We start from the raw sequence: 17,510 nt of genomic DNA on the forward strand, positions 1-17,510 counted from the left end.
AGGATGGTACCCTAGCCGTAATCCCAGGGGGGCAGGCAGTTGCAACAGAAGCATTTAGAAATAAATTTAAAAATTAGAGAAAAAAATGTCCAGTAGCACCTTAGAGACCAACTAGGTTTGCTCTGGGTATAAGCTTTTCTTTTGTGTGCATGCACACTTCTTCAGATACACTGAAACAGAAGTCAACAGACCCTTATATATAGTGGGAGGGTGGCGTGGGGTTTTCTCAGGAGGGTAGTAGGAGATGGGTGACTGACTCAATGGGTATGGTAAACCTGTTGACGATTGTTAACGACTGCAATTAGTCCTACAGGAGAAAGCAAGGATGCAGATGACGAAAAATAGCATTAGCGTGTGTAATGAGACAAGAATCCAGTATCTCTGTTCACACCAGGTCTCTCCATAGTTTTCAGCTTAGTAATAAGTTTTAATTCAGCAACTTCTCTTTCTGACTCTACCTGAATCTAGAAGCGTTTAGACTCTCTCTTTGCAGGTCTAGAAAATGACCTTCCTTGCATCTCCTTTTCCCATGTTGATTTTGCAGCTATTACACTCTTCCGTTACTGGGTTTTTTCTGTAGCTTCTGTCCCTCTTCCCCCTGTGAATAAAAATCACTCCAGAACAAAAAAAAAAAAACCACAACCAGCTGCAGGGATCACACCCAACCCCCCAGACTTATTTGATAAAGCTGTCCCTTTTCAAATCCAACTTATTTCTGTGGCCTGTCCAGAACTTCTGAGAAGAAAGGACTGTGCTCGCTCTGGTCTCTCTCTTTCTCTCTATCTCTCTGTCTCGTGGCACCTTTAATTCCTTCCTTCCTTCCTTCCCACGCTGTCGCCCACTTCCATTCTCCATCTCCTCGATCCACAAAAATGGAAGCTGCCCATCCTTTCGGTCCGGAGAGTAAAGTGCTCAATATTGTTTTCAGGTTCCAAATGCCCAAAGGCCGTCTTCGGGCGTCCACTCCCAGTCGGCCACCGCCCCCAGGCCCAGCCAGGGCAGTACCCATGTGAGTAGAACCACCACAGCTGGCCAACTTGGCCTTCCTTGGACGGGACGGGCTTTTCCACTTGTTGGGTTTGTGATAACTTCTGTGCCCTGAGACACAGAGGCCATCCACCAGCGCATCGTCCCCTGCCTCCACCCCACCAACGCAGGACACCGGTGTTATCCGCAGTCGCTCCTGAACCTCTCCACCCTGCGGCAGGGACATGAATCCTGGCAGGGATGTAGATCATAGTTAAACTACAGAACTCGCTTCCACGGGAGGCGCTGGTAGAATATGAATAGCTTTGGGGTTTTACGGTTTCACAAAGCAACCGCCCCCTCCCAAAAAAGCACCCGGCTTACTATATAAGCCAGACCCCCCTTCCTTTATCCTGCCCCGCAAAAAGCCGTGCCACAAAAAGAAAAGATTGCCCTGAGCTCTGACTTTTCTGTTCATCCCAAGGCTTTGTCGTGCAGGCCACGAATTTTCTTAGTCCTCACGGTTGCCGGGGGGAGAGTTACCGTATTTTTCGCTCCATAAGACGCACCTAGTTTTTAGAGGGGGAATGCAAGAAAAACAAGATTCTTTAAAGGGAGCGCTGAGCAGAGCCTGTATGCATCCCAGGCTCTGCTCAACACTCTTTTTCACGAGCCGTGCGGAGCATGTGTGCGGCGCTTGCAGGCTTTTCCCCAGGGAAGAAGGGCAGCCCATCACTGATGGGCTGCCCTTCTCCCTCCTCGGGGAAAAGCCCCCAAGAGCCGCACACACGCTCCGTGCGGCTCTTTAAAGGGAGCGCGTGTCTTGCGGGCTTTTCCGGGAGGTGGGGGAAGGGACAGAGCGCAGCTAAGCCAGAAGCTAGAACAGCGAGAGGGAGCACTGTGATCCCTCTCGCTGTTCTGGCTTCTGGGATAGCTGCGCAGCCTGCATTCACTCCATAAGACGTACACACATTTCCCCTTACTTTTTAGGAGGGGAAACTGTGTCTTATAGAGCGAAGAATACGGTATTTAATTGCCAAGGAGCTCAAGGCGGCATACATGCTTCTCCCTATTGAATCCCCACAACAACCCTACAAGGTAGATTAGGCTGAGAGGCGGTGACTGGCCCAAGGTCACCCAGGGAGTTTCATGGCCAAATTGGAAGGTGGGATTAGAACCCTGGGCTCTCCCAGGTCCTAGTCCAAGAGTCTTAAGCATTAAGACCATTGGCCGAGAGTCTTAAGCATTATGCCACCATTGGCTCTCCACGCTTAAAGATGCCAGGAGCATTTAAGAAGGCAGGTACCAGAAAGGGGGGGGGGATGGGAAAGGCCTTCTGTGCCCTGTACAATTCCCCACCCCACCCCAGCCTTATTGCCTCTGTTCCAAGAGGCAACCTGAAACATGCTCCCTCCTTCCCCTCCGTCATTCCACCCTCCCTGGACATGGCCTCCTCCTCCCCTCTCCCCTCCCTTCCCAAGTGCTTTGAAAAGTTGGGATGAATTATGCAGATTTACTAGACTTTGCATAATGCATTCTGGACACACACACACATCTTTTGAACTCCTTGCCCAAGATTTTTTCTAGCATGGCAGGGCAGCTGCCCTGGGCACCCACAGGGAGACACCAGACAGATAAAAATGGAAATAATGTTATAATTATTGTCAGTGCTCCCTGCAGCCACCCCCCAAAAAAATAAACTATGCATTGCAAGCTGGCATCTCAGTAAATCTGAGGGAGAGCTCTGGAGGTTTTAGTGCACTCAGCACCATTATTAAGATGAATCAGCATCATTAATTAGTATTATTTGTCCAGCACCGACCAGTGCAATATGTAACGCCTGACGCTGCCTTCTCTGCCCGCTCTCCGGCCTCTGGTTTGGCACAGTACGCTAACTTTTTAAAAAAACGCCTTCTTTTGGGATGGGGCTTTGAGAACACACACCCACACCCCGCCCTTTTGCTGCATGATCACCTTCTGCCCCACCCCTCGCAAGTCCCCAGAACAGCAGCAGCAGCAGCAGCTCATGCCTTGCACCCATAACCAACGGGCCAGTCCGGGCGGAGGGTGGAGAGGGTGCTGGAACAGCGGAGCCCTGGAGATCTCTTTTGCTGAGCTGACCAGAGCAGGCCTTGCGTTCCTCGTTCCTGAGAACCTTCCTTCTTCTTTCCTCCCCTCGTGTCCTGCAGGTGCAGATCCTGAACAAGAAGATCGACTTGTCTAAAGTGTCCTCAAAGTGCGGCTCAAAGGCAAACATCAAGCATAAGCCAGGTGAGAGGGGGAACGGCTGCAGGAGGATGGGGGGGAGGCGGCTGCCCCGGGCTCAGGTGAGCACCTCATCTTCCTCTTCTCTTTCTGGAAGCACCTTCCTCCTGCGGTTTTAAAGGGGCTGTGGAGACCTAGAGGTTTTTCCTGGTTGCCAACCATTCATTCATTCAAAATATGTGACATTAAAGGTAAAGGGACCCCTGACCATTAGGTCCAGTCGTGACCGACTCTGGGGTTCTGGCGCTCATCTCGCTTTATTGGCCGAGGGAGCCGGCGTACAGCTTCCGGGTCATGTGGCCAGCGAGCTGATGCACCGTATTTTTCGCTCTATAAGATGCACCAGACCATAAGATGCACCTAGTTTTTGGAGGAGGAAAACAAGAAAAAAAATATTCTGAATCCCAGAAGCCAGAACAGCAAATCTGGCTTCTGGGATAGCCGCGCAAAGCCTCTTCAGGGCAGCGGGATGAAGGCTCCCCTAAGAGGCGCGCTCCCTTTAAAGAGCGCGCAGAGCGTGTGTGCAGCTCTTGGGGGCTTTTCCCCGAGGAGGGAGAAGAGCAGCCCTTATCTCTCCTCGAGGAAAAGCCCCCAAGAGCCACACACATGCTCCACACGGCTCTTTAAAGGGAGCGCTGAGCAGAGCCCCCCACCTGCATTCGCTCCATAAGACGCACACACATTTCCCCTTACATTTAGGAGGGGGAAAGTGCGTCTTATAGAGCGAAAAATACGGTAGTTTACGCTTCTGACTGCTGAAAATGAGGAACCTTTTCAGACATGCAGAAGTGTGTGTGTGTGTGTTCTTGATGGATTTGAGGTCCCCCCCTCTTAATTGGTTAAACATTACAGCCCTCATACATACTTCAACCCACATTGAGAGGAAGCAAGCTGTGGGGTGCTTTTAACTGCCGGGCTCCCGCCAGCAGCGCCACCTCCCTCGAGTAACACTCTCCCTTCCTTGCTCCAGGCGGCGGAGACGTCAAGATTGAAAACCAGAAGCTGAACTTCAAGGAGAAAGCCCAGGCCAAAGTGGGCTCCCTGGACAACATGGGGCACGTCCCGGCTGGAGGCACCGTGAAGGTATGCTTCAGGCGGCACCCAGGCATGGGTCCCTCCTTGCCCCCCCCCCCGTGGTCTCCCCCCTCCTGTGTGCGGCCACCCGTCCGTCCTGCCATCCTTACATTGCCAACCTCACATTCATTTCCACGGTGCAACACGATGGAGGGTGCTGAACAGACCCCCCAGGACATTCCACCCACCCACCTACCCCTTTTAGGGCTTCATAAGTATCGGAGGCTATTCGTTTGTTTCATAAAATTCGCTTGTTAAAAACAACAACAACATCCTCTCAAAAGAAGAATTCGCACGGCAATCATTTTAGGTCTTTTGAAACGTTTAGCAGCGGTTCTCATCCTGTGGGTCCCCAGATGTTGTTGGACTACAACTCCCATCATCCCTGAGCTCTGGCCTTGCTAGCTAGGGGTGATGGGAGTTGTAGTTCAACAACACCTGGGGACCCACAGGTTGAGAAAGGCTGGTTTGCAGTAACTAACAACGTATTAAAACTCGCATCAACTTTCTAAGCATCTGGACAGGCTTGCCTTTAAAAAAAGGGTTTTTATCAGGTGCTGAAAAGCATTCAGTGAAAGCAGTATAGGTGCTGCCACACTGAACGATTAAGTTCTTAGAAATGCATTATGGGTATTTACCTGGCACCTGGGCTTGGAGAGGAACCCACTCCCTTCTTCCCTGGAGCATGTGTGTACATTGCGTGCATAAACAGAAGCAAAGCTCCTCTGCCTTCTCCCTCGGCTTGCACACGTGTGCATAAATACAAGAATTTGAAAACAGGGCCCAGAATTATACCTTGTAAAGCCCCGCCCAGCTCCTTCCCATCAGGGGAGAGTCCTTCACCTTGGGCCCCCAGATGCTGAACTACGTTGGCTCGCATTCCCTGCAGCCAGCTTGGCTAGGGGTGATAGTTCCCCAAAGTGGCTGGGGAAACCCAGCCAGATGGGCGGGGTATAAATAATAAATTAGTAGTAGTAGTAGAAGTACACGGAGCCATCCAACCATCGTGGGGACTCTAGATCTATGTAAGGTTTACTCCTTAGCCTTTTCTTCTCCTGAAGATATCCCATAAGGCAGTGGAAGTTTAGGATCAGAGTTTTCCTTCTCCTAAATGGGCTCCCTTCCCTAGTGGATTGGCCTCATCTCCCCCTCACTTCCCCCTGCTGAACCGCCTTCTTGACCATTGGACCCACTCTGGGTCTTGTCCGATCAGTCCACCGGAGCCTACCTTTGCATGCAGGGGCAGTCCAAAAAAGTAAGGATTAGATGTTAGGCTATAGTTCCGTCCCACCTTAAAAGTGAACAGGCATGACTGTTGTGTTTCACATGCCTGTTTACTTCCAGCACTTGCTGGGAACTTCCATTTTGTATATTGCTTTTGTACTGCTGTTTTGCTGGAGACGAAAGAAAGCAGACATGTTTTCCTTTGTTCCTGAACTATGCTGTAGATAATGCTTACACATGGCTCTGTCCGCCTCTTCCGTTGTGAAAAGATTTATTCACTCTGCTGATAGAGCGTGTACAGTCCTCTGAAGATTTCAGAGGCTCGTGTCGCTGATTGATACTGTTCCAAGGGAAATTGGTGATCGCCCGGCTGCCGGCCGGTGACTGGAGCCAGCTGGGGGCCTGCCTGATGCCCCCGTCTCCCTGGCAGTATCTCAACATTAGGATCCTGAAATCACGTACAGATTTCAGTGAGCGTCTTGTGTGTTGATCGAAGAAAGGAGGAGGTGGTGGCGGAAATAGGAAGGAGGCCAGCAAGGCGAGGAGCATGCAGTGATTCAGGGCTGTTGAGGCTAGGTTGCCTTTGTTCCCTCCCTTGTGAGGCTCACACACCTGTGTAGGCGATGTGGGCCACCTCCTAAGAGAAGCCCCTCCCACCTGTGTAGTGATCAGATGGGATTACTATGAGGAATTATAAAATATGCATCAAGCCATTGTGTCCGCGATGAAAGCATTGCATTGACTGGGTTCGATTCATTGACAATCATTTCTGATCAAATCCCACAAGCCTCTGCATTTCTGGCCATTTTCTCTACTGTTCATTTTCTACGCCTGACAGGCACGTATAAGCATTCTGAAACACAGGCCAGTTGCTTCATCAGGCATCTTCAGTACATAAAGATAGTAGGCAGTTTCTTCAATGTAGCTGTTGTTAGTTTTGTTAATCTTGGGGCCAGGAAGAGAGTTCAGGAAGAGAGTTCACAAGGAGATGGTAAATACCGTTTACTGCTATTTATGACCTCTGGGTTTCCTAAAAGCATTGCTTCCTATTTTATTTACTCTGGACTACTATGTATGCTCAAGTAGGAAATAGTTTCTTTGTAGTTAAAAGAATTTCTTCTGATCTAACTTTGTCCCCAAGTGGGGTTTTTTGAAATGCTCAGAGGAAATCTGATTGGTTCTTACAAACACTGTGTAAAAAGTTCTTTTGTGAATAAAACGACCTGGGCCAAGGGGGGGAGAGACAGATTATTATACGCACTCCTCCCAGAGTCTTGCTGGCCAAGCCTCTGTGTGAATTTTATTAATTAGAGTCCAATCCTTCCTTTGCTTTGGGAATGCCACACACCTGTCCGTCTCTCTGCTAGCGCGTGCCTCCTCCACCTTCATCTCGCCGCATCCCATTCCCATCCTTGTATTGACGCCTCATTGTCCTCCCCCACCCCATTGTTTCATTGTAGACCGAGGGGGGCGAGGAGGCAGCCCCGCAGAACGGAGCTGTGACCGCCCCCCCGCCAGGTGGCAGCCCCCCCACGCAGGAGAATGGCGTAGGGCTGCCCACGCCCGCCCAGGGTGGTGGCGGCGACCAAAGGGAAATTCAGTGCTTCGACACTCACATACAAGAAACAAGTAAGTGCCAGGCCTTCCTCTGTGCCTCCCCAAAGGTGCTTTGCAATGATGGGGGGCGGGTGGGAGGTGAGGGGTGATGAGAGAGGGAGGTGGAAATTGGGGGTGGGACACCAGGCAGCTTTTCCTAAGGAACCTTCTCGGAGGCAGCAGAAGTCCTTGCCCTCCTCCCTAGTAGGAGAGGCAGAGTGCGGAGGGGCCGGGCGGCTTAACCCGCCCCCCCACCGTCCCGACTTCTGAAGCGGGAGGGAAGGGGAGAAGAAACGTCCCGGCGCACCGCCTTGTTAATGAAGCCACCTGCCCTTTTATTTTCCAGGCATCTAACGATGACATTCTGGTGTCGCCTTCCTTCCGCCCCCCCTTTTCCTCCCTCCCCACCCCCCATTGCCGTCTTCCCCCCGCTCCCCCTTGTGTCGCTGCAGATTGAGTCCCACAAGCTGATGTTCCGTGAGAAGGCCAAGGCCCGCACGGACCACGGGGCGGACCCCACAGCCTCCAACCACCCCCCTGTCTTCTCCGGCGGCACCTCCCCACGGCGCAGCACCTCGGTCAGCGAAAGCCTGGCCTCCGCCGCCTCCACCTCTCTGCAGCCACCGCCGCCACCACCGCCGCTGCTGCCGCCGCCACGGCAGGCTCCCCTCGCGGAAGAGACGGTGGCCGCTCTTCCTCAGCAAGGCTTGTGACTCTGTCCCCTTCCTGCTCTCCTCCTGCCCTCCTCCCGCTCGCGAGAAGCTCGTCTCCCTTGACCCGGAGCCTGGCTTTGTTTGGCCCTGGAAAGGTGGGCTGGCCTCCCTGCCCCACGGCAGGGGACCTCTCTGGAGCGTGCCGGGCTGCCCCGGAGAGCCTCTGTGGCGTCTGGTGGTTGGTTTGTGTCTCTGGGTGCAGAAATGGGCTCCCCGGGGGGTGTCCGAGTGTGCGTTGGAGTTGTTTTGGTTTCGTCCCGTCCTTCCTGGCTTGCTGTGTGGGGACTAGGGAGGGAACGCTGGTCTGCCCCACTCGTGGCAGAGCCCGAGACCCAGGCGGGAGTTAGCGGGAGTCAGCTTTGCTTCCCTCTTTCCCCCTCCAGCAACCCATTCGCATCTCCCCTTTGCCCTGCGTCAGTCATTTCGCGCTGCCTACTATTTAATGCTGGTCTATATATTATTATTATTCTCACACATGATAATTTCACTCTCTTTTGGAACTCTTTTAACTCCTTAACCTCCTTCTCTCCCCCAGTCCCCCAACCCTCCTCCTCCTCCTTGTGATTTAAAAAAGTACAATAAAGTGTTTGCCGATTTCTGTCGCTTGTTACCGCAGGCTCACCGCGCTCCCTTCCCTTCCCCCCTTGCCCTTTGCCATAGGAGAATTAAAAAAAACAAAAACATTAACCGCTGCTGCAGTGCTGCTGGCTTCTTATCGACATATCCAGCCATTTTAACTGTGTTCTTTTTCTTTCGTTTTTTTTTTTTTCTTCATTTGTGTGTGGTGTTTATTTTTTGTGTGTGCTTAAAAAGGAAAAAAAAACTTTGAAATGATGGAGCAAAGTAAGGCATTAAGCCACGTTGGTTAAAAGTTCTTGAGGATGCATTGAGAGGAGGTTTTGGGTGGTAGAGGAATGGTGTTCGCTGCTCCCTTCCCCCCCCCAAAAAAAAGCCATGAAGGTCCTTTTTAACTGACTGCTGCAGAGAGAAGCCCTGGCTCTTTTGAGGGTCTGCTGAATTGCATCTCAACAGGATCTAGTTCCCATGGGGGGGGGGCGGATCCTTCGCTGCCCATCCTGGAGAAAGAGCAGGGGAATATATTTGCAGGATTTAATCCTCAAGGCACGATGGGTTTGGCTCCGGGATCTGTGCACCTTGGAACAGAGGCTGGGATGGAGTCTGGCATTTATAAGGAAGCTCGCCCCTGGCAGTGGGGCATGCTGGCAGAGTTGGGGAGGGTGTGGTGTGGGGAGACTGCTTGGCCACTGCCCCACCCCACCCCCCAAAATACCAAGAGGGTCATGGGAAAGTGTTGAGGGTCTGACGAGAGGCAGCATGTGCATGGGGCTGGCTAGGTGATCTGAAGGTGCCAAGGAGAGAAAGAGGCAGAGATTGCTCTCCTTTGGAAGAAAAGACCCCTTTCTTCTTCTTCTTCTTCTTCTTCTTCTTCTTCTTCTTCTTCTTCTTCTTCTAGGGGTGGGTATGGGTTGGATGGGGGCGGGGAGTGTTGCCAAGAAGAGGTTGGGCACCTTCGGCAATTTTATTAATATTTTTTTGCATTGCAAATGACACTAAAACGAAATGTAAATAAAACTTTGAAAATGGTGTGTTGTAAGAGTCGTGGGGGGAATTCTGAAAGGAAGAGGGGGAACCCAAACCGCAGAGAATAAATATTTGGGCGGGGGCGGGGTGTGTGTGTTTTGTAGGCAGACTTCTGCTGGGAGGCAGGAAGGGGACGATGGCTGTGGGAAGGAGGAGCGATGATAGCACAGCTCTACCCCCCTTTAATCTCTGGTCACAGTGTGCTTTTCAGCAACACAGCAAACCCAGGGTCTGCATTCACACACAAAAGACATATTGCACTTGTGGTTGTTGGTTTTTTTATATATATATAAATAAATATATATATAAATATTAAAGGTTGCATGGTTTCTAATAAAATGGCTTTTTAAAACCTTAGCGGGGCTTTTTTTTCTTCCCCCTTTTTGGCATCAAAACGGTATGCTGAAATCTCATGAATTGCATCTCCCTTCCCCTCCTTGGAATACTATAGAAACTTTTTAAGGAGGAAGTTGCAGGTTTTGCACCTAGAAAGGGGCCTGTCAGTGTACAGAAATATATGTATGTGTGCTTGTGATCCATGTTGCCCACCTTCCATCTTGGCCATGCTGATTCCAAGTCTGCTTCCAAGTCTGTTGCAAAGCTTGCTTCCCACTGGCTCTCCCGCCCTCCAGATCTCAGGAAGCCCCTCACCCACGTTGTTACACGTTGCTGTGCAGCTTCCTCGCACGTTCCCATCCGCCACCCCGGTACCACCACCTCCTCCTCCTTCCTATCCTGGCATTTCCCTGAGAGACCTTCTCCTGGCAACTCCAACCTTTTGTTTCAAACAGGCAATGCAGGCGGTGGAAGCTGAAGACGGGGATGTAATAGGAGACACCCCCAAATCTCCTCTGCTTTGAGGGCTAGGCCCCATGGAAAGCCGCCTTCAAATGGGTGGGATAGCTTTGCAAAAGCCCAGTGGTACCTCCCCACTTGCCCCGGCGAGGTTTGCATAGGTGAACATCTCATCAAACTGGTTCCCCTGCTTAGATTTTGGATTCCTGGCTCCTCCAGGAAGGTTTTTTCCTGAGTCGGAGAGGCCTATAAACAGTGGAACTGCTCCCCTCAGGAGCAAGACACTGCCTTGCGCCGCTTTAGCAGCATCCCTGGGCGGCAGCGCTTTTTTAGCGGAGCAGGTCCACTTGTGTTTGTGCGTTTTTGTGTTCCAGCCCTTCGAGATCTCCACTTCCACCTGCCATGCATGGCTCCCTTCCCCTCCGGTCTACATCCCTGCCCTGCGGCTGATGACGTCTCCCGCCCAACCTCTAAACACCAGCTTGGGTTTTCCACTCCGCTGACCTCCCCGCTGCCAGGCCAAGGGGGTGCTGTTGGCAGAAGGGGAGCGCTTGCTTAGCTGACCCCCTCGTCCGACAGGGAAACTTGTCCCTTGAAGCAATAAGGACGGCCTGTGTGCTCGAAAATGGGAGCTTCCTGGGCTTCTGTAGAAAGGGAAGCAGTTGCCTCATCGACCTCCTGCCCTACGAAGCTTGTGGGGCGCATGCTTTAAAAAAGAACGAAAAGAAGCTGAGACTCCCAGTTTCTTTTGCAGAAAAGTGTTTGGGGGGCTCAGATACTTCAGCAGGAAGCCCCCGTTGTCTTGGCTTCCCTTTCCTCTGACCCCCAAGTTGAGGAGCAATTGACTTTTGTTTGCCGGAGGGTCCTTCTCCTGTTTGCAACGATGCCCAGATGTGTTTCTCCTACGATCCGTCGCTTGAGGACTCTCAGTTGGGAAGTCAAATAACATTGCACTTTATCTTTCGTGATAGCGCAAAAAAAAAGTGTCTTGTAAAGGGTTGTCGATTCCTTCTTTGTTCCCGAACCGAATCACTTTGAGGTGGTCGATATTAGCACTCGCCTGTCTTGAGAACGTGCAGGTTCCAGTTGCGCCCAGTTCTGCAGTGTGCGCGCACTCGTTCCCGCACCACACGCTCACTTAACACGTGTCGTGCCTGTGTTTTTAGCCTTAGACCCGGAGAGACGCTTAAAGACGATTGCTACGGGGAAGTTTTTCTTAGTCCCCAGCTTTGGTTTCTAATAAGGATTTTTACGACAATGCAATTTTAGATTTGAAAGTAGCTTGTAAATACTGCAATTCTGGGGCGGGGCGGGGTGGGTTGGGGAGAAAGGGCTTTCGTAGCCCAGCGCTGGTCTCCTCCTCCCTCTTGTTTTGGAGGGGCAGGAGCAGATTTCATTGGGGGGGGGGGTTACATAGGTATTTTTTACAAAACGGATCATGAGAAGTATTAGAGGCGGTGGCTGTTAGGCTAAGAAGCGAAAGCAATAAATGAACCGCCCTTGCTCCCAGAGCTGTGTTTGAGAACTTGGCTTAGATCTTGTCTCTGTTTGACCGTCAGGTTTCCGTGCAGCTGAAAAATGTTGCCATAGATATTTATTTTGTAAGGGTGGAAGATGCACCTGAAACATGAGGCCGCAATCCATTGGGATGGGACGTTCTCCTGCGGAATCCCCATTGGGAGAACGCCCTCGTGGATCGTGGCCTCGTGCTAGCTAGTGTAGAGGGAGCTGCCATCCAGTTTTTCCACCTAAGAGGCACAACCCTTGGAGGTCATGGTTAGGTTTTTCTTCCCAGGGCAGCAAGTGGAAACTGCAGCTCTGCACGTCACAACCAGCCTCCCTCGTGAGTTGGCCAATTTGCAGGACAGTGTTTGGCTTAGGGTGGACGATCCAGGCGATCCATTTTGGCAGTTCGTGGTGTAAACGGGCTTGAGGAAGGAGGAGGCAGCAAGACACACCCGTGCACTTGTAGCTGTGTGGCTCGCTCCCTATTTGAGCTTTGGGCAGTTGACGACCAGGCTGAGAATCCCACGGTCCTCCAGAGCTTTGACTCCAACTCCCATCGTCCTTTCCCATTGGCCATGCAACCTGGGCGGGGTCAATGGGAGTTGGAGTTTACAGAAACCGTAGGTCTGTGTTCTTTCCATCGGGGATCAGAGTTCCTCAGAACCTTGGAAGTTTTGTGTTGTTGGGCAAGGTCGTCCGTGTTGGGCATCTTTCCCCCAAAATGAGGCTGAATTGAGCTTGGATGGTGGAACGAACAGTGGCACTAGTTAGATATAAGAATGCAACTTGAGTGTGCAGTTTTTTAACCTGGAGGTGAATTGTAGTTTTGCGGCGTCCTTTTAGGGGGTGGTTTTCGCTCTTGCTTTCCTTGGGGTTCCTCAGAAAGAAGATGAGGCTTCGCCAGATAGTATCTTCATGACTGTCCTTTTTCCCTTGCACTATGCCGTTACGATAGAATATTGAGTGTGTTGTTGATCATTCCGTTCAGTGGTGAGGCCCACAGGCCTGGCCAGTTGCACACTAAACGGCGGCCCCAGCCTCCTCTCCACTGGGGATGGGGAGCCCGTGGCGCTCTAGGTTTTGATTGGCTCCCAGCTCCCCTCAGCCTGAGCCTGAGGATTACAAATGCAAGAGATCTCTCATGCCTAATCTGCAGCAACACATGTTCTGTGTGAGCATGCCCTGGTTGGACCGAGGGGAAGGGAAGTTCCTGGTGTTTTGGAAACGCAGTTTGCTTTTAGGGAATTGCTTGATGAACGGGGAAGGGAATCGAGAAGCTTCTCAAGACAGCCGCTTCGCTTGGGCAGCAAGCCAAGCCCTCCCCCAAGGAAGCCAGGAGATTAGCCAGCTGGTCCGGTGGTGGATTAGGAGGCAGCTGGTTGAGGTAGCCATCAGCTGGTCCCCAGGGAATTAGGAGAGGTTCTGCTCTTCGCAAGAGGCACAGGGGCACTCTTAGCCCAGGGAACACCTTGTTTTGAAGCCTCTGCGCTTGTGAGAATGGCCAGGGTGGAACAGGCTGGTGAAGAAAGTGTGTGGCATAGATGATCGGAGGCGAGGGGCTTGTTGCCTTTCAGCTGGCATGGGGGGGTGGTTCTGCCATCTTGGGTGATGCTCTTGCGGCTGCATCCTCTTGGGCAGAAATGTGGCCACAAAAGAGGGTTTCAGCACCATAGTGTCACATATCAGTGGTACGCACAAAACAGAGCAGGAATTGGGTTATCTGCTGCCAAGCAGAGATGGGTCTGTATCAAAAGGCCCGGGTGAGAGGCTGTATGGGGCTCTGGCAGCAGTCTGGACGCCTCTCTGCCAGCCCGGGGTAATTCTTCGCCTTCCTTGCAGACGACTTTAGGGTAAAGACAGCTGTAGGCTTTTAAGAGCTGTCAAGAGTGGGCCTTTCACCCATTAGGCATCCATCTGTGTCTTGCTCTAGCCTTGCACATCAAGCCAGCCTCATCACCACTGTTGTTGTTGTTGTTGTTATTATTATTATTATTATTATTATTAAAAGCAGCATACTCATGTTAATTTCCATCCTTTGCCTTACCTCCTCCAAAATAGGACCTGCAAGCATTCTTAAAACAGTTGCAAAACTACATGACAGGGTGGAAGCAGTTGTTGATGTCACAGCAGCTAGCCAATAGGTGCTCTACACAAGTCTATCCTCTCCCCCCCCCCCCCACTGGCTCTTTCACGCAGAGCTAATTGGAAAACCCGCAGACCTGTTTTGGTCCGGAAAGAGAAACCATTTTGATTTGCAGAGCAGCGGGGGACACCATCAATATGCCTCCCTCGCTCTTAAAACAAACATCTGTCTTTACCCTGAATGTACTTTTCGCCACTTGGGCTACTGTACGACAGAGTAGCTTGCAAGTGGCATTTCTGATTTGTCTGGCATTTCTGATTCCCTTCCATCGTGGGGCGGACAGGCTCAGGAAAGCCATGCACACACCCAACTGTATTAGGGCTGGTCCAGAGGGACGAAGAATGCTGGCTGAAGTTTTGGCATGCCAGGGTCTTTAGATGCGCCAAGGAGGCTCTGGGAAATCAAAAGCACCGATTCCCTTGTGGCTGTTCCTGGACAGGGTGGGGCTGCAGCTCAACGCCAAGCGGTTAAAGCGAGTAAAAAACCGTGAACTCTCCACTTTGCTTGTAAAGATTCTTATAGTTTTATCACAGCCGCCCCCAACCTGCGGTGCTCCATCAGGTTTGAAATACAATTGGGAGTTGTAGTTCAAACCTGCTGGAACGCCCCATGTTGGGGGAACCATGGCAGAACGGAAAACGGCAACAGCCGCTCAGTTAGCTGGAGAAGCAAAAGGGATGTCCTCTTCGTAACGCTGCTTGAAGCCCCTTCTCGGGGTGGTGATGACGTCGGAAAAGGCAGAGCGGCTGCTGGCCTGTTTCCTACGAGGGCTTGCAGGAACTCGAGAGAGCAGGTGCCATTGCTCTCCCGCCTCTGAACAATATTGGGAGGGTAATCAAGCTTCCATCCCCAGCAGTCTATTATGAGCACCATCCAGATTAAGAAACACCCCTTCCTCTCCCCTCGCTTTGGCGATTCTACGTCGGCGACAGTGCAGAAAGGGCAAAAGGGTAGATGGAAGCGGTTAGGTTATCTGTGCCACTACAGCGGGTGATTTGCCCATCTCGAATGAGCGGGAATGAGCACTGGCCTTGCAAAGGGAGGCAGAGAGATTGGGGCGGCCTTGGCGAAAATGCCTGCCTTGTGTGTGTGTGCACGCGTGGAAAAGTCATTGCTGTAGCCGTAGGACAGCCTTCGCCAAGCTGGTGCCCTCCATGCTGGCTTGTGGACTGCTGGGAGTTGTTGCTGGGGCGCCTCCTTGGCGAAGGGCCAGAGCCATCTCGCACGACTTCGCCCGGTGCAGCTGTGCAACCAGAAGGGAGCGCCACTCCTTGCCGTGGCTACGCAGCGAGGTAGAATTACGCAGGTATTCCCACAATAGCCTAGCCGGGTGGTGCTGGGGCGAGGGAGGGAGGGAGGGAGGGGAGGGGTGTGTTAAGAAAATGCATGGGTGCGATGGCGCCTGGAACGCAGGAGAGAGGTGGTTGGACAAACCTGTCCAGGTGGGAGCTCAGAGGGCCCTGCTGCCACGGCGGCAGGATCTTAAAACCCGTTTGCTTCTATCTGTTTACCTTCCTCTCCTGTCCTCGGACTTGTAATAGTTACTGACAGTCTCCGTTTTTAAAAGCAGCTGTTTCCGGATTTGATGTTGTGATTCTTACCTATTGTAAAGGGTTTAAATAAAGCTTCTAGATGTTCAACCTTGGCTGCCAGCTTTAGTCTGAATTCATTTTTTTGTGGCTCTGGGTTCTCTCTCTGTCGTAGGAAGCTGCCTTGAGACAAGAGTGTGGCTGTTGGCTCCTCTAGTTCAGCGGTGCCTAAACCGACCCGATAACAAGTCTACAGGGCTTCAGGCAGAACATCTCCCCAAGTCCTACCTCCCTGGGGATGCAGCTGGGTTTGAACCTGCAAAGGAGGTCCCTTTTCACTGAGCTATAGCTCTTATCTCGCCTCCCTCTCTTTCCTTTTTTTTTAAAGAATATTTATTAAGATTTCCGAATTAGTACAAAAACAAAACAAACACAAAAAATAACAAAAATACAAAATTAAAAACGATTAAAACAAATACAATTTCCATTACTTATTTTCCATTAACTTGTTTCCCAGACCTCCTCTCACCTCCCCCTTTTGTATTCCAGTTCAAATCATTAGCTCAGCAAATCCTTATTATAACTTATTATAACTTATTATTTCTCAACCTTTACATTACAGCTGGTAACCACTTAATTTCTGTCCAACATCATTCTAAAATCCATTAATTTTACAATGCCTCTGCAGATAGTCTTTAAATTTCTTCCAGTCTTCTTCCGCCGACTCTTTTCCCTGGTCTCGGATTCTGCCGGTCATTTCTGCGCCTCCCTCTCTTTCCTTCCCCCTGCCAAATGGATGCTTCGGTCGAGATTCCTGCTTTGCAGGGGACTGGACTAAATGACCCTCAGGGTATTTTCCAACTCTGCAGTTCTATAATTCTATAATCCTGTGGCGGTGAGTTCCATAGTTCAGCTCCACACTGCATAAAGTGCTTTCTCTTTCTGATAGCAAGAGCTGTTCAACAGTGAAACGGTCTCCCTCGGGAGGTGATGAACTCTCCTTCCTTGGAGGTTTCTAAGCAGAGGTCCGGTGGCCATCTGTCCTGCAGGGGGTTGGACTAGATTACCCTCGGGTCCCTTCCGACTCTACGATTCTGTGAAAGCAGAGTGCTGTACGGATTTCAAAAAGCAGCAAATGGCAGAGAGTTTAAAACACTGCCTCTAAGCTTCCTGTGACGCTCCCTCGCCCCCCCCCCCGAAAAATACACGCGTCTTTTCCGCAGAAAGGAAAAGCCCTTGAAATCGGCTGCATTTACATGCTGCTAATCTCCCTGATGTTAAAATGAATTTGCGCACAGAGAAGATAATCCTGGTTTCCAGCTAACGGAATAAGGAATTAATAATGCCGACGGCCTCTTAAGAGAGGGGGGAATCTCTTAAGGCTCTGGCCTCTTTCCTGCAGAAGTTGAGGACCTCTGCTCTTGATGCCACAAAACCCCCCCCTCCCACACACCCACCCAAAAAAATCAAGGAGAACCACACAAACAACCTTAGCCAACCTGCGGTGTTCAAGATATCTTGGATTGCAACTCCCAGCTGTGCAGGCCGAGTCTTGTGGGAGACGACATCCAGAACATCTGGATGGTGTCAGATTTGCAAGTACGTTGTCCCACTGTTTGCTTTTAGAAACCCACCAAGTAATACGGAGGAGAAACTACTTGTTGGTCAGCAAGTGGCTGAAACGAGACGCGGGAAGAGGGATCAGACTGGCGTTTAGGAAGGGAGAAGGGGGTCTGTGGCTACTTTGAGCAGCTTTCTAGGAGCCGGGTGTGTTAAGGGGTGACTGGAATACAGCGTCTTGAACTAGGGGTCAGCCTTCCAAATGTGGAGGTCAATATTGCAAACGGTTTGTTTCCCCCTCCCCAAACTGGATCGTGCCCAACAAAGGAAAATCCATATTAAATGTGAGCAGGGGAATACAAGCTGCATTTTTGCATTAAGGGCACCATGACAGAAAAAATAATGTTTGTGTGATGGGCCTGACGCCCCTCCTGCGATAAGCACCAGACTGAGCTTTGGGTTGGTTAAGGGCACCATACAAATAGCTTTAAAGGCACACGCTAAGTGTATTTTGCATAAAGAATATAAAAAGTTTAG

The 17,510-nt window shown here is 51.1% G+C and overlaps 2 protein-coding genes across 27 annotated transcripts in view; one reads left to right on the forward strand and one right to left on the reverse strand.

Moving 5' to 3' along the window:
• Nucleotides 1-15,529, forward strand: part of MAP4 (microtubule associated protein 4) — a 211,689-nt gene extending 196,160 nt beyond the window's left edge. For 19 of the 26 annotated variants that reach the window (XM_083703874.1, XM_083703878.1, XM_083703895.1 and 16 more), the window contains 5 exons: nt 929-1,009; nt 3,156-3,237; nt 4,202-4,314; nt 6,990-7,158; nt 7,578-15,529. In XM_083703874.1, the coding sequence (XP_083560000.1) occupies nt 929-1,009; nt 3,156-3,237; nt 4,202-4,314; nt 6,990-7,158; nt 7,578-7,582 (450 nt within the window). In that variant the 3' untranslated portion in view covers nt 7,583-15,529. The remainder of the gene's footprint in view (nt 1-928; nt 1,010-3,155; nt 3,238-4,201; nt 4,315-6,989; nt 7,159-7,577) is intronic. The other 7 variants (XM_083703897.1, XM_083703881.1, XM_083703887.1 and 4 more) reach the window with 1 other exon arrangement.
• Nucleotides 1-17,510, reverse strand: part of LOC310827790 (cytochrome P450 2C25-like) — a 244,651-nt gene that overhangs the window by 67,289 nt on the left and 159,852 nt on the right. The window lies entirely within an intron of this gene.

This window comes from Podarcis gaigeae (genome assembly GCF_964106915.1).
Source record: "Podarcis gaigeae genome assembly, chromosome: 12".
In the NCBI taxonomy this organism is placed as follows: domain Eukaryota; kingdom Metazoa; phylum Chordata; class Lepidosauria; order Squamata; family Lacertidae; genus Podarcis; species Podarcis gaigeae.